Below are 14,976 nucleotides of genomic sequence, written 5' to 3'. Positions count from 1 at the left end.
TTTGGTGTGGGAATTGTTGGGAGAGATGGCGATGGTATGGTTGTTTTTGCTTTTGGGAAGCTTCTGTCAGGCCAGTTTGACAACATTTAGCATAAGCTTTATGTTGTCCTTGAGAGGTGCGAAGTAGCCGCCTCTCGTTTATCTATGCAGAATTGGATCGTGGATGCACTTTCATCTTTTGGCCCTACCATCCTTTACCAGATTGCGCAATGTTCTTCCTGGCAATATCATCCAATTCTCACCAAGATGAACAAATCATCTTGCTTTCTAACATGTTCTAAATGTACAACATAGTTTTGTTTGGGAGGACCACACAACCCTCCTGGATTCGCTCTGTTGTACAAACTGATTGATCGTTTTCACGAATAATATATGATTTTTTTTTAATTAAAAAAACATCTTTCATATAATAATATTATGAGTAAGTCTCTTGTGAGACGGTCTCACGAATTTTTATCTGTGAAACGGATCATTCCTACCGATATTTACAAGTAAAAGTAATATTCTTAGCATAAAAAATAATAATTTTTCATAGAGGACCCAATTACGAGATCTGTCTTACAAAATACGGCCGTTAGGATCGTTTCACACAAGTTTTTGTCTAATATTATTTATAAAACCAAAATACATGTGATCCGCTTAAATCCAACTCAATAAAATTGGTGGTTTTCAATATCTTTATATGATTTATATCTTTGTGGGTTTTTCGTTACTATGTAGATACTCAATTTTTTTTTAATTTTAAATTATTCTTGTAACTTTGTTTACAAACTTTCACTTAAAAAAAGACAAAATTATTTTCTATTTGTCATAAATTTCTCTAGCGGTGTTATGTTTTCTATTATTTACCTAATGATACATTTTGAAAAGAAAGAAAACAAACTGGAATGCTAACAAACGGCAACTATATATTTTTTTTTAATCGAGCAAACTAAATTTATTTATTTTTATTATTTACAATATAATAATTTAATTGTTTCAAAATTAGATGTCAAAAAAATTGACGCTTTCATATTTTAATTAAAAATATAAACGTCTAAAATTATTTCTAATTTATAATTGAGATTTTTTTACTAATGTTTTTGAAACAATTTATAAAATTTTAAAAGCTTAGGGTAAATGAGGTGAGAGTGAAAAAAATATTTTAGTTGGTTGGATTTTATCATTCCGATTTTCTCAACTTTTTATTTATTTATATATTTTTTCTCATTTTTAATTTTTAAAATTATTTGATAATAAATATTTATAATTTATTTTTTATAATAAATAAAATTAATAAAAATTTAATAATTTCAAAATTTTAAAATATAAAAAATTATAATAAAATTTATATTAATAAGTTAAAAATAATAACTATCACTAAGTGATAGTAATATAATAAATAAATAAAATAACAATGATAATAATTACCAAAGAAATATAAAATTCTGAAAAATAGTAAATAAAAATCTTATTGAAATATTAATTATATATTAGGAAATGGAATAAAGCCCGAGAAATAGATTCGCGCCTGCGTCAGCAACGATCAAGCTTCAAAAACTCCTTAAACGTAGCTTTCTTCCTTCCCCTCTTCAATTCCCAATTCTCTCTTCCCCCCTTTGAATTTCATGTTGCATGCAGATGCTTTCGATCATTTTCTTCCCCATTTTTCATCCACGCAGCTAATGGATTCGTCCAACCGACGCCATTAACGATGCTTCGAACGACCAGCTTTTCGAACCATCACGATCAGATCACTTGATGGCCCGCGAGCATCGATTTTCGCATACAATACATCCAGATTTGGCGGGAATCATAATGGGTAGTTACAATTATTACAAAATGTTTGGGTGTTTCAATCGGAAGTTCAAGATCAGCGAGGCCGAGCCACCGCCGGACGTGAGGGCAGCGTTTGTCCGGTACGTGGGGGACGGGGCCCACATGAGGGCTGATCAGCTTTTGAAGTTTTTGGTTGAGTATCAGCAGGAGGTGGACTGCACGGCCGCGGATGCGGAGGCGATAATACAGGGAGTGTTCCGCCACCGCCACCATTCGGCTAAGCGCCCGCGCCCAGGCCTTACCCTTGACGACTTCTTCCATTTTCTATTCCAAGATGATCTTAACAATCCGATTATCTATCAGGTTAATCTTCTTCATTTCTCTTATTTTGTTGAATGTATAGTGTATACTGAGTGTATCCACTCTGAATGGAACTGTAAACACATTCTTAGTCGTGAATCGTGACAATTCTAGTAAAAATCCATTCAAACAAGAGCTTTGAACGGAATTTGGAATCTTATCCGGGATAATACATATCTTATTATGGATAATGTTTGAAATTGCAGAAGCTTTTATGATTTTGGACAAAAGTTTAGTGGTTGACTTCATATTCAGTGTTGCTTTTGAGTTGTAAGAATGTGTTAGATTTTAAGAATACATGCTTAAGTTTTGTAAGTTACTACGACTCATGGTTTTCGTTGTGTGAGTATGTGTATGAAGTACACTTACGCTCTTTCGTTGAGGTTTGTTAAGTGGTGAGAAAAGATTATAATGCCACATTTACTTCTGCGTCGAACTTTTGGAAAAGTGTTTTTACTCAATTAGCATTAAGAGGTATTGAGATTCAGAGTAATAATGATCCGGTCATTGCCTAAGATCTTTTGATTGTTGGAGTGAACGGTTTTTCTGACGAAGTATTCTAGCTGATGGTAAGTGAATTATTCAATATCATATTTTTAACTGCAATAAGATTCAAATCAGTAACTTGTGCATATTGTATGGCATGCTATCTTCTTTGAAAATCAAAGAACTGCTACTGTTTGTGAAATAGACGGTTTGTAAAGGGTTCAGGCATAAGGATTTATCAGTAATTATTTTTCTGGAAAAAAAATAGAGAAGATGGAAAATTTGGTTCATCAAACAGGCAGTTTTCTGAGAAAAATCATACACAGTATTCGAATCAAACCAATAGATGTTGAGATGTGATGCCTTGATAAGCATCGATTCAATGACTAACACTACAGACATTTGAAGTGGAATCATCTCACAATTACCTTGACATTTTATACAACTCCAGGTATACCAAGATATGACTGCGCCATTGCAACATTATTTCATATATACAGGTCACAATTCCTATTTAACTGGAAACCAGTTAAGCAGTGACTGTAGTGAAATCCCAATCATTAAATCTCTGGAAAATGGTGCGAGGGGAATATAACTCGACTTATGGCCAAATTCTGCAAAAGCTAAAATTCATGTTCTTCATGGAAGGTATGGTAAGATCCTATATTCTTGTAATTCTGATATTTCAATTTCACTTGTCATTCACAAGAAAGAGGCACAACCCCATGAACATTGTTATTAAAGAGAAATTTGAGTAACCAAATCAAGTCACACGTACTTCTGTAAGCATCTTTATATGCAATACTTTTACTGTGAAATTCGTTACTACAATGGGTGTTCAAACAGGCGATGTGCCTGAAAGCCCGTTAGAAGTTGGTTGTACACCTGGCATAGGCAAGAGGTTTCTGTCACAAATACTTGAAAATAGTTTTTCATAATTCCAATGTCTCGTCTTCGAACCTTGCTCAATTTTGGCTCAAAAGTTTTTTGAACAGGCTTAAGTTCAATTCAAGTTCCTATTTTTCCGACTCAAATTTAATTACTATTCAAGCCATTTGGTTTCTTCTCCCCTCTGTGGAAACTTACGGAATCTTCTCGTTGTTAATTTTTGTTGTTTCTTATTATCAAATAATTTCGACTCTGAATTGATCCGCAGAACCCTAACAACTCCTATACCACTCATGAAATGCTTGAAGTCTATTAAAGAGCATGCTTTTGTTAAATCTCCGTACCCAGTAATAATCACTTTAGAGGATCATCTAACACCGGAACTTCAAGCTAAAGTTGCAGAGGTAACATTTCTTCGACATTGACTGTCTGTGTTTTTTTGAATTTTTTGATTGTGTTCTGATTGTGATCAGAGTTACATTTCATTCTTAGATGGTTCTACAAATTTTTGGAGACTTGCTCTATTACCCTGAGTGAGCATGCTCGGACGAATTTCCATCACCCGAGGTATTGAAGCATAAAATTATACTTTCAACCAAACCACCCAAAGAGTACCTAGAATCAAAGATTATCAAGGATCAAGATGTCTTGTCACCAAGGGAGAAAGATTCATCTGACGATGAATTGTTGACGAGGGGACGGGGGATGTCAGAACCTACAGCCGAACCTGAAGCCGATGACAAGGTAACGTGAAGGCTCCTTTTATTGCACTTGATAATATGTTATCCGTATGACCTAGTTATAATTAATGCTGTCTTATCCTGACATCCTGTAATGAATAGAGAATTAATGAATAGAGAATGACATTGAGGTATGTCTATCATATTCAACACCAGGTGCTAATATTGTACTTCTTTTGACCATTAGAGTGATAGCGGTAAAGATGATGAAGATATCAAATTCATTGAGAAAAAAATCAGGCAATATTACAACACCAGAATTTAAGCGCCTAACAGCTATTGATACCGAGAAAGCGAAACTTGGTCTGATGCCTGCAATACGAAATGGCAGCGATCATGGTAATGAATCAGATAGTATCAATCATCATGACATTCCATCTCCAATTGACAAAGATTTCTCCGAAGATAAATTATCATTTAAGGAGATGTTAGATCCTTCGGCTGATCTTGAAGCTGAGGTCAAGGTAAAAGGGCTTCTTCTATGCTATGAAAGTCTAGGAACATTTATAACATTTACATGTGGGACCTACATGGCACCACATGATCTAATTAATGTTCTTGGTGCATTATTTGGAACAAAACAAGGAATGAAAAAAATGTTTTCTATATATATTTTACTATTGGTGCTAATGTGCTTACACCATCGATCTGAAAATCAGGGTGACAGTTATCAAGATGATATGGATCACATTAAACAAAAATCATGCAATATGTCCACGCCAGAATTCAAGCGTCTGATTGCTATTAATTCTGGGAATGTTCAAAAAGGCTTGAGGCACACACCAAGTACCGATTGCAATATTGTTAATCCCAAAGAATACTTGGATACAAAAAGTACCCAGGATCAAGATATTTCATCACCAAGGGGAAAAGATTCCTTGGAAGATGAACTGTCGCTCAGGGAGACATTATCCCCTACATCTGAACTTTTAGCCAGTAACAAGGTAAACTGAAGGCTCCTTGTATATTACACTTGAGTCTTGACGAAAGACAACAGGAGCATTTAAACCACTAACATGTGGAACCTACATGGCACAGCATGTTGATGTGTCATTTAAAAAAATATAAAAGTCATCTCTATGTCATTCTACTTTTTAAGTGTTCATGTGCTTGTATTTTTTCTGAAATATCAGAGTGACAGTAATCAAGATGACGTCGATTCAATTCAACAGAAGCCAGGCAACATGGCTGCACCAGAATTTAAACGTTTAACTGCTTCTAATACTGAAAAGGCGAAAAAAGACCTGAGACATATGTTGAGAAATGATTTTAGTTTTGATGATCCAGAAGAGTATCTTGAAACAAAGAATACCAAGGATCAACATTTTTCATCGCCAATGAAAAAGGAATCATACGAAGATTAATTAACAATGAGAGAGACGTCAAATCCATCAGCTGAACTTGAAGCCTATGTCAATGTAAGACGGGGGTTTATTCTATGCCCCACCTAGTTCAAATTCTTGTTCTATTGTGTAAGAACAAGGTAAAGGCAAATTTTCATCTATTTAGGTGCTAATACACTCATACTTTTCTGAAATGTCAGAGCGAGAGTGATCAAGGCAACATCGATTCCATGCAACATAAGTCAGGCATTATGGTCGTGCCGGAATTTAGGCGTTTGACTGCTATTCATACTGGGAAGTCGCAGAAAGGATTGAGGCACGCACGGAGCAATGATAGTTACCTAGTTAATCCCAAGTACCAAGTATCATCAAGATATTACATTTGAAGTTGAAGTAATGAGCCCGAAGCTTATGATAAGGTAGAAACAATTAACTATGCAACATTTCTTAAATATGCAAAATCTGAAATAGAAAAAATTTAAAAAATTTGGATATCTTTTAATTACCTAATCATTTTTCATGTTACCCGGAATTAAACTCTTGATTATATGCCTGGCGTGGATAATAAACATGAATCAGGTCGAGCTTTATGGGCCAGGATTTCCAGTCTTGGCTGAGATATTAGGTTAAGGGGTATTGGTTTGCACCGGCATTCTATTTCTCTATTACACCTGATGATAGACACCAGAAGCATTTTTACAGTTGACCTAGAGGGTCCTATATGACACACACACTATCCAATGATCGTAAATGCCAAATCTTTTGTTTTATAACATTCTACTTTTTAGTTGATCGTATGCTTTCTTATGAAAATCAGAGCGACAGTGATCAAGACGATGAAGATATCGGTTTTCATCGACAAAAATCAGGAAATATGTCGGCACCAGAATATAAGCGGTTGATCGCCATTCATGCCGGGAAGGTAAAAAAAGGCTTGAAGCATGCACTTAGAAATGGTAGTGGTAAAGTTAATCGACTTAGTTTGAGTGAACAAACACTTGAAAGGGCTGCAGCATCTTATCCAATGGATGATGTCAGGTACGCTATTTTTTTCGCTCATAGATACGCTTGAGTTAATTCGTAAAACTTGTTACCTGTTAGTTTTTTATGAAAATTTTAAAAAATAACTTTGGTCGAACTGTCAGTTTTCTTTTATTATTTTTTACCTTTTTCAGGTTCTCTCAAAAAATATTTTGAGGGTATTTCCGAAGAGAACACGAGTAACATCATCAAATTTTGACCCGACTATTGGATGGATGCACGGAGCTCAGATGATTGCTTTTAATATGCAGGTTAGTTCTGTATCGAGCTTGAGGTGAATTTTACTAGATTAGTATAGAAAAATCGAAATTATATTCTGATGATCAAGAATAAGGAAAACATGACCGTGGTACATAAAATCGCCTTGAGCACGAGGAATTTTTGTCGGTTGGTTGCCGTGGAATGAAGATGTACAACAGACAACATGACATCAAGGATAAAAAAATTTATGACCTTTGGAGGTCACGTGAAAATCTATTTTCTGAATACTCCATGATACTCACGGGAAATTTAGGGTCCGATCCACGCAAGCGTCACTAATCCAGACACGGGCTTCAAAATTACCCTGGGCCTGAAATCACAAATAAGACCGTTAGGAGGGGGCCAGGAGGGTGTCCCGGCGTAGCCCCTCCGACGCTCAAGTCAGAGACTGAGGATGTATGGGGGGAGCAGCTAAGGGCGCTGCTGAAAACAATATATTGAATCCAATAATCATACGCTCCAACCTGGTATTTATATGAGAATACCTGGGCTTGTCATGGGCCATTCACCTGTGGGCCTTAATGATGGGCCGGGAATTTGGGCCGGATCTTGATGGGTTCATCCCTGGGTATCACCAGTCTCCCCCTCCCGAGTCGAACTGAAACGTAGGTTCAAAGTTCGATTGATTGCGTTGTTCTCGGTTTACAACATGTGAGTTGTGCATTTTCTTCCAGCCCTCCGTCAGTCTCCAAAAAGTTGGAAACAAATCAAATGTCAATCCTAGCACCGCTTCATCATCACCTCGCCGCCTGCACGCCAGCCCCAACAGCGTGCGTCCGCCCTTGCGCGCCTCGCCCCCTCGCGCGCTCGCCCCGCGCGGCCGCACAGCTCCCGCGCGCCACGCCCTCACCGAGCTCGTCCGGTGCCCTGCCGAAGCACTCGCCCCCTCGCGCACCACGCTTGCCTGCTCGCCCGGGCGCCGGCTCGCCCTCAAGCCCTCTGCCATGCCTTCGCCCTAGCGCCTGCTCGCCAGCGCCACGCCACGCCAGCTCGCCCGCACCCCGCAGCTCGCCCGCCACTCCAGCTCGCCCGAGCACCAGCTCGCCCCTAGCCCTTCGCCTGCCGCTCTCGCCCTCGCCCGCCGAGCGTCTGCTCGCCGCGCGCCCGAGCGCCACACGCCAGCTCGCCCGCCACTCCGGCTCGCCCGAGCGCCTGCTCGCCCCCGCCACGCCACGCCAGTTCGCCCTCACCACGCCAGCTCGCCGAGAGCCTGCCTGCCCGCCACTCGCTTGCCCTCGCGCCACAGGCTTGCCCTCGGCCACGCCTTCGCCTCGTCCAATACGTTGAGAAATTTGATATATTCCCTTGCGAATGATTGTGTGATTTCTGAAAAAAATTATGGGGGCAACCCCCACGACCTGACCGGGCAGGTCGATCCCCGCGACCTGACCGAGCAGGTCGATCCCCGTAAACTCTGCTCCCCGTAAACATCTTTTGTTATCGACTAACCAAATAAATTTTTCTCTTCCCAAACTCTGCTCCTCTGCTAGGCGATGCCTTAGCAGGAAAATAAAAAATCAACATCTTTACCCTCTAACTCCTCTGCTAGGTGACACCTTAGCAGGAAAAAAAAATTTAATTCTCCTCATCCACTCTTCTCCTCTGCTAGGCGATGCCTTAGCAGGAAAATAAAATCAACACCCCTACCATCTAACTCCTCTGCTAAGCCGGGCCTTAGCAGGAAAAATCAAACTCTCACCTCATCATCTCATAACTCCACTGCTAAACCGGGCCTTAGCAGGAAAATAAAATTCAACACCTCCACCCTCTAACTCTTCTGTTAGGCGATGCCTTAGCAGGAAAATAAAATTCAACACCTCCTCGGTTCCACGAGCTCCTGAGGGACATCTTGACATCCACCTTCCCCTCTCTGCTCACCCATCCTCTGATTTATCCATGGAGGGCCTTGACCACGCCTAGGGGGTGAGCGAGACCTTTGTCGACTCCTTAATGAGGATCCTTCTCGTCTATCCCGTGAAGACAATCTAGCACTGTACTCAGGGATGAACCCATCAAGATCCGGCCCAAATTCCCGGCCCATCATTAAGGCCCACAGGTGAATGGGCCATGACAAGCCCAGGTATTCTCCTATAAATACCAGGTTGGAGCGTATGATTATTGGATTCACTATATTGTTTTCAGCAGCGCCCTTAGCTGCTCCCCCCATACATCCTCAGTCTCTGACTTGAGCATCGGAGGGGCTACGCCGGGACACCCTCCTGGCCCCCTCCTAACGGTCTTATTTGTGATTTCAGGCCCAGGGTAATTTTGAAGCCCGTGTCTGGATTAGTGACGCTTGCGTGGATCGGACCCTAAATTTCCCGTGAGTATCACACTGTATGACAAAAAGGGTCAGAAACTTAAGTCTGTGAGGCTTCTTATCAGGTTTCAGTTTCATTGATATTCTCCATATTCTTTTACCCCATTTTTCTCTGTGTAAATGTTTATATTTTTTCCTAGATGGGATTAAACAAACTGTGAAAAAGCTCATAAACTCCTAGTCCCATTAAACAATTCATGATTTTTAATTATAGAAATATAAATAGGATTAAACTGTGAAAAAAGCTCACAAGCTCCATGTTCAATTACAAGGCTTAGCCTTGTGTACAAGATTTAACTGCATGAATATCAACTTGAGTGAAAATCGTGCTAAAATAATGGGAATTCATGACATTTGATGGAACTGACACAAGTTAAGTGAAATCAGGGGAAATGAGGGTATTATCTTACATAAAGAATGGATCATTTTTTCTGTACTGTTCTCATATTCACAGGCAAAACTAAATGGTGAATAATGTTGAATAATTGCTAAGTGATAAACCAAAAAGAAGCCTAATCAAACTCCAAACTATGTCTGACAGGAGAAAATAAAATGATAATTAAATTAGCATTCTTGTCTAACTCTCTATATTAATGTTTGGTAAGACATTACAATGGAAATGCTCATTCAAATAAGAATGACAATTCTCATATTCATGGAAAGGATCATTCCATATATTCTGGATGTGATGATCATTTTCAATTCTGACATATTTTATAAAAAATTTACTTTATTTAATCTAACTAAATATATATTTTCATAATAATAATAATAATAATAATAATAATAATAATAATAATAATAATAATAATAATAATAATAATAAATTGATAATAATAAATAATATATAATATGATTATCATTTTAGGCATTTTTATTTTTATGATAATTATAATAATAAATAAAACATTATATATCAGACTAAAAATAACAAAATAATATAATATTACATTAATTATAAATAAATAAAATGATGATAATAAAATGATAATGTTAATATTGATAATTAAAATAATAAAATAATAATTCAATAGTCATGATAATAATATTAATATATAAACATATAATAAAAATAAAAAAACATAAAATAAATATTTAGTTGATATTAATTATTATAATATTTTATTGAATGATAGTTATTTTATCAAATAAAATAAAAAATATATAATTATATGATAACATTAAATTTAAAATAATTAATAGACATCAATAATTAGCATTTTTGTTATAATAATAATAATAATAATAATAATAATAATAATAATAACATATCTTGAGTAAATTATTATTTTGAATTTTAGTTAAAAAATATTTGATTATTAAAAATAATTTCATTCATTTTTTTCCATTTCTTTATGCATGAATAATTGGAATGAAATATAATTATCATTCTATTTTAATCTCAATTTAGTTTCAAGATTTATTTCATCCATGTCTTATTTCATTCATTCATATCAATAATATCTAAATCTATCAGTTACAAATGGAGATTCGGATTCTCCTCGATCAATATATTTTTCACAATTAAATTCTGGACAAAAACTTGTGTAAGACGGTCTCATTAGTCGTATTTTGTGGGACGGATCTCTTATTTGGATCATCCATGAAAAAATATCATTTTTTATGCTAAGAGTATTACTTTTTATTGTGAATATCGGTAAGGTTGACCCGTCTCACAGATACAAATTCGTGAGACCGTCTCACAAGAGACCTACTCTAAATTCTGAGTGACGTTTTCTTCAATATATTTTTTTTTAAAGATCAAGAATTGTAAGCCTCAAGAAGCAAAATTCTTATATTTGTTAATATTGATGTTTGTGCAATAAATTTTGCAACGGAAGAAATTCAATTTTATTGAGAATATAATTGACTTATACAAATTAAATTAAATGCGTTCCTATGTTTTTTTCTTTCAATATTTGATTTAGTTCGGAATTTAAGTTTTGATGGGTGAGAAATTCCTTAAATTAGGTTAGGTTGGTTGTCCAAACACGTTTTCCATTTCCCACTTGATAAATGTCATTAAATATAATTTATTTATTTTTATTAAGATTTCAATAATACAATTTATTTATGTGCTGTATTTATATTAAGAAATTGATTAATATAACTATTTTAGGACAAGAAACTGTTACCCAATAACCAGGGCCCAATACATCCTCGTCATAACAAAATATTTAAATCAAAATTTTCAATTATTTGATTAGGAAGAACTATTTCGTTTTCTTAAAAAAAAAAATAGTTGATTAAGGTTAAAAAAAATATCTTGAAGAAATTTAAATTCTCAAGAAATAATCAAGTCATATTTAAAAAAGCCTGTATATGTATATACTTTCGCTTAAAATTTTAATAAAATTATTAAATAATTTTGTTAATATTATGAATTTTTTGTTCTTAAATAGTTTTGCCACCTAACTAACAAGAAAAATTCAAACTTGTTGAAAGTTAAACCATTGTCCAGTGCTGTCTCAATTGAATTCGTGTAATGAGAGTCAATTGAGACAACGTCTAAAATTGGACCAAAACTTGATTTTGGAACATCCTTTTTGCTGGTCCCATACTAAACATTTCAAAACAACACAAGCTCGGAATAAATACAGAACATTTCAACTTTCGACTCAAATTCTATATTTTAATATTGAACTTACTCTAATAAACATTTAACGTTCGACTCAAGTTCTATATTTTAATATCGAACTGGCTCGATTAGCTTGTTTCACATAAAAGCATTTTAGATACGTCTCGGGTATGGACCACCCGAGACCGATTGAAGCTTGTATGATCTCAAATGCAAATATGATCCATTTTCAAGACATTTTTTTGATTTTGAAGGAGGCAATGCATTTCATTGCCTTGTGTTTCGTGTTGAACATTCTTCCAAGGTAATCATCGTACTACACAGCTTGAACAGACCTTTACACCACAAATATGTCTAAATTTAGCTGAAAAATGTCATGAAATTAATGGAAATTAATACCAAATGAAAAAAAGAATAAGATTCTACAATTAGTCGGGTCTAATTTCAATCGGAAGCAATGGAGATCTGACCACTGGAAATGCTGCCGTGGCTATCATCACACAGAACCAATGCTCGTTCCAAGTTGACAACAATGTCAGTCATGGTAGGCCTATCTTTTCCTTCCAGATGCACACAATGCATAGCCGTGTAAGCCATTAGCTCCACAGCCTCGGATTCTTTCGTCTCCGGTGGACCAACTCTTGAATCCAAAATCTTAGTCAATTCTCCGGCCATAATCGCCGGCACAGTATAATCCACCACGCTAATAGGTGAACCTTCTTCATTCTTGAATATAGCCCTCTTCCCTGTCAAAAGTTCCAACAACACGACCCCGAGACCGTAAACATCACTCTTTGTTGTCAAGACATTTAATCCATAATATTCGGGGTCAATGTATCCAACTGTGCCTGCAGCCTTCATCGGCCTATAATCACGGTCATTTTCCGGCCCCATTAAAGATAATCCGAAATCAGAAACTCTTGCTGTCCAATTTAAGTCAAGTAATATGTTTGAAGACTTGATGTCTCGATGAATAATGGGTGGCACGGCGTAGTTGTGGAGGTACTCAATCCCACGAGAGGCATCTAGTGCGATCTTGATCCTCATTTTCCAAGAATTCACGATGCTACTACTCTTCTCAGAGTTGTTCTTTCCATGCAAATGATCGTGAAGCGCCCCGTTCTTCATATACTCATAAACCAACAACCTTTCATCCCTTTCATTACAATAACCAACCAACCTAACCAAATGCTTGTGGTGTAGCCTTGATAAGAATGCTATTTCCGACTCAAACGCGCTCTCTTTTTCTTGAAATTTCTTTGTTTTTGGCCCTGTTTCGCTTCTTTTTATAGCAACTTCACGGCCATCATGCAATTTCCCTTTGTAAACAACCCCAAAACTCCCTTCACCAATCTTGTTCTCCAACGCAAAGTTGTTAGTAGCAGAGACAAGGTCGGAAAATAAGAACACCTCCCCCCTATCCGTGTGTTTCGAAGAAGGTCCACTCCTCTGGCGCTTCATAAGGATCGAGGCCTGGCGCCTAAGAGTGGATGATCTCGAAGGTGGACTGCTACTAGATTGTTGAGCGCCATTAGCTACACCAATGGTTGGCTGCACAGAATTATGAATCTTTTTCTTGCCGAAACAGACTCCAGTCCACAAACAATAAATCACGGAGCAAATGGCCCCAAGACCCCCCACGGATCCAACAATAACCAGAACCAGTAAGCCCTTTGTAAGCCCTCTAGAACGAGAATATCTAATAATAGTCACTGGTGGTTCTGGTGATGAAACTGGCGGAATCAAAAGAGGAATATCACACGGCCTACAAATATTACCATTTTCGGAACAAAGTGTTTGAGATTCGGGATATACATTACATGTACAAGAAGTATCCACACATGGCCCTGGAAGTGTCTTTAGCAAAGGTAGTTCAACCCCTGAAGATTGAAACTGGTTAGGCCAACCGGCACCCCAACAAATCACTGAAAAATTGCTAGTTGTTAGCCCACATGTAAAATTCAACCCTGCAACTATGAATTCAAATGAAACCCCATCAGTGATATTGCTTGAATATTCACCATTCCCACCCCAACAAATAACTGTTCTATTCAATCTTCTGATTGCACAGCTGTGATTTGCCCCCAAAGCCAGGCCTCTGTACTGGTATGCCGAATTCGAGGGCACATTCAATTGACCATTATTATTATCCCCTTTACAGATAACGAATCCTGAAACATCTATTCCACAAGCATGCCTTCCACCAACCTGAATGTTCACCATTGAGAAATTTGCAAATTGGGATTGTATTGAAGAAGAAATATCATTAATCCCCCAGCAAAGAACCCGATTGTTACTCTTCAAAACTCCACATGAAAATCCAAGCCCAGACGAAATTACACCAAATTGTAAATTCTCAGATGAAGAAACGATATCTCCTCGCCAGCAAACTGCGTTTTTTGATGCAGTAACATTTGTTAACGCGCAAATTTGAGTGTCACCAATGGTGAGAGAAGTCAATAAAGCCGTGGTGCTGTTATAAATTCTCTTGGGACTGAAGGTGGTGTTCCAGCATAGAAGACTAAAGCCGCCGGAGCGAACGCCACAAAGGGTGTCTCTGCCACCGGCGACGGCGTCGAATGAGGTGGTGGGTAGGATCGGCGGAAGAATCTGGCCATCCCGCCAGCATTGGACTCTCTGGATGGGTTGCGACGCCACTATGCTGCAGATAGTGGTGGCGGAGCCGTATACCACAGCGAGTGTGGAGCCAGAGCCCCCGAGTGCATGAGCTGATCGCAGAGATGGGGACACGGCGGCGAGAAGGATAATTATGGCAGCGGCGGCGGTGACGGCTGCAAAGGGTGTCGTCATGAAAGGGGCGTTGTTATCTGAGGGTGCGGTTGCCCCCTCATTTGTTGAGAGAGAGGAAAATGTCGTACAGAGAGACTATGTGATTTGTAGATAAGCGGACAGTGTACGCTTCCAACATCACCTAAAGTTTTCTTTTCAATTTTATTTTGTAATAATTGACAACATATTTATACTATATTATTAAATTTAAAATTTTTAAAATAATTCTCTCAAAAACATCAAAATATTTAATTTCATAATTATTTTTTTTATTTTACTAAAATCTCCTCAAATCAATTCATATTTACATAAAAAAATCTAAACAAAATTTCTTTTTAAAATCGAACAAATATTGTAAATCGAAAATAATTTCATTTTAATTGTTTAATATTATTTGATCAAATTAAAAAT

The 14,976-nt window shown here is 37.2% G+C and overlaps 2 protein-coding genes, 1 long non-coding RNA gene and 1 pseudogene across 3 annotated transcripts; 3 read left to right on the top strand and 1 right to left on the bottom strand.

Annotated features, from left to right (window-relative positions):
* The first annotated feature begins 1,556 nt into the window (after positions 1 to 1,556).
* Positions 1,557 to 4,798, top strand: LOC142524404 (phosphoinositide phospholipase C 6-like; annotated as a pseudogene).
* LOC142523969 (uncharacterized) lies at positions 4,541 to 5,925 on the top strand. The gene is made up of 4 exons (XM_075627697.1): positions 4,541 to 4,696; positions 4,892 to 5,176; positions 5,366 to 5,650; positions 5,776 to 5,925. Exons 1-3 carry the CDS (start codon positions 4,541 to 4,543, stop codon positions 5,594 to 5,596), a joined length of 672 nt encoding a protein of 223 aa, XP_075483812.1. The 3' UTR covers positions 5,597 to 5,650; positions 5,776 to 5,925.
* An 18-nt stretch (positions 5,926 to 5,943) lies between these two features.
* Positions 5,944 to 8,110, top strand: LOC142524406 (uncharacterized). The gene is made up of 3 exons (XR_012814878.1): positions 5,944 to 5,994; positions 6,393 to 6,613; positions 6,751 to 8,110. It is a non-coding gene; the product is annotated as an uncharacterized LOC142524406 (long non-coding RNA).
* A 4,047-nt stretch (positions 8,111 to 12,157) lies between these two features.
* On the bottom strand, positions 12,158 to 14,695 carry LOC142525107 (putative serine/threonine-protein kinase-like protein CCR3). The gene has a single exon (XM_075629276.1). The coding sequence runs from the start codon at positions 14,584 to 14,586 to the stop codon at positions 12,220 to 12,222; it is 2,367 nt and encodes a 788-aa protein (XP_075485391.1). The 5' UTR covers positions 14,587 to 14,695; the 3' UTR covers positions 12,158 to 12,219.
* Between the last annotated feature and the right edge of the window lie 281 nt (positions 14,696 to 14,976).

This window comes from Primulina tabacum, chromosome 14, assembly GCF_025594145.1.
Source record: "Primulina tabacum isolate GXHZ01 chromosome 14, ASM2559414v2, whole genome shotgun sequence".
Lineage (NCBI taxonomy): Eukaryota > Viridiplantae > Streptophyta > Magnoliopsida > Lamiales > Gesneriaceae > Primulina > Primulina tabacum.
The sequence above is the reverse complement of the archived record's forward strand: the minus strand, read 5'-3'. Positions and strand labels throughout refer to the sequence as shown.

Excerpts from the sequence above, each read along its gene's own strand:
- LOC142525107 (XM_075629276.1), bottom strand. The coding sequence starts at position 14,586 with ATGACGACACCCTTTGCAGCCGTCACCGCCGCCGCTGCCATAATTATC.
- LOC142523969 (XM_075627697.1), top strand. The coding sequence starts at position 4,541 with ATGCCTGCAATACGAAATGGCAGCGATCATGGTAATGAATCAGATAGT. Across the intron at positions 4,697-4,891 it reads ATCTTGAAGCTGAGGTCAAG|GGTGACAGTTATCAAGATGA; the intron begins GTAAAAGGGCTT and ends TCTGAAAATCAG. Across the intron at positions 5,177-5,365 it reads AACTTTTAGCCAGTAACAAG|AGTGACAGTAATCAAGATGA; the intron begins GTAAACTGAAGG and ends CTGAAATATCAG.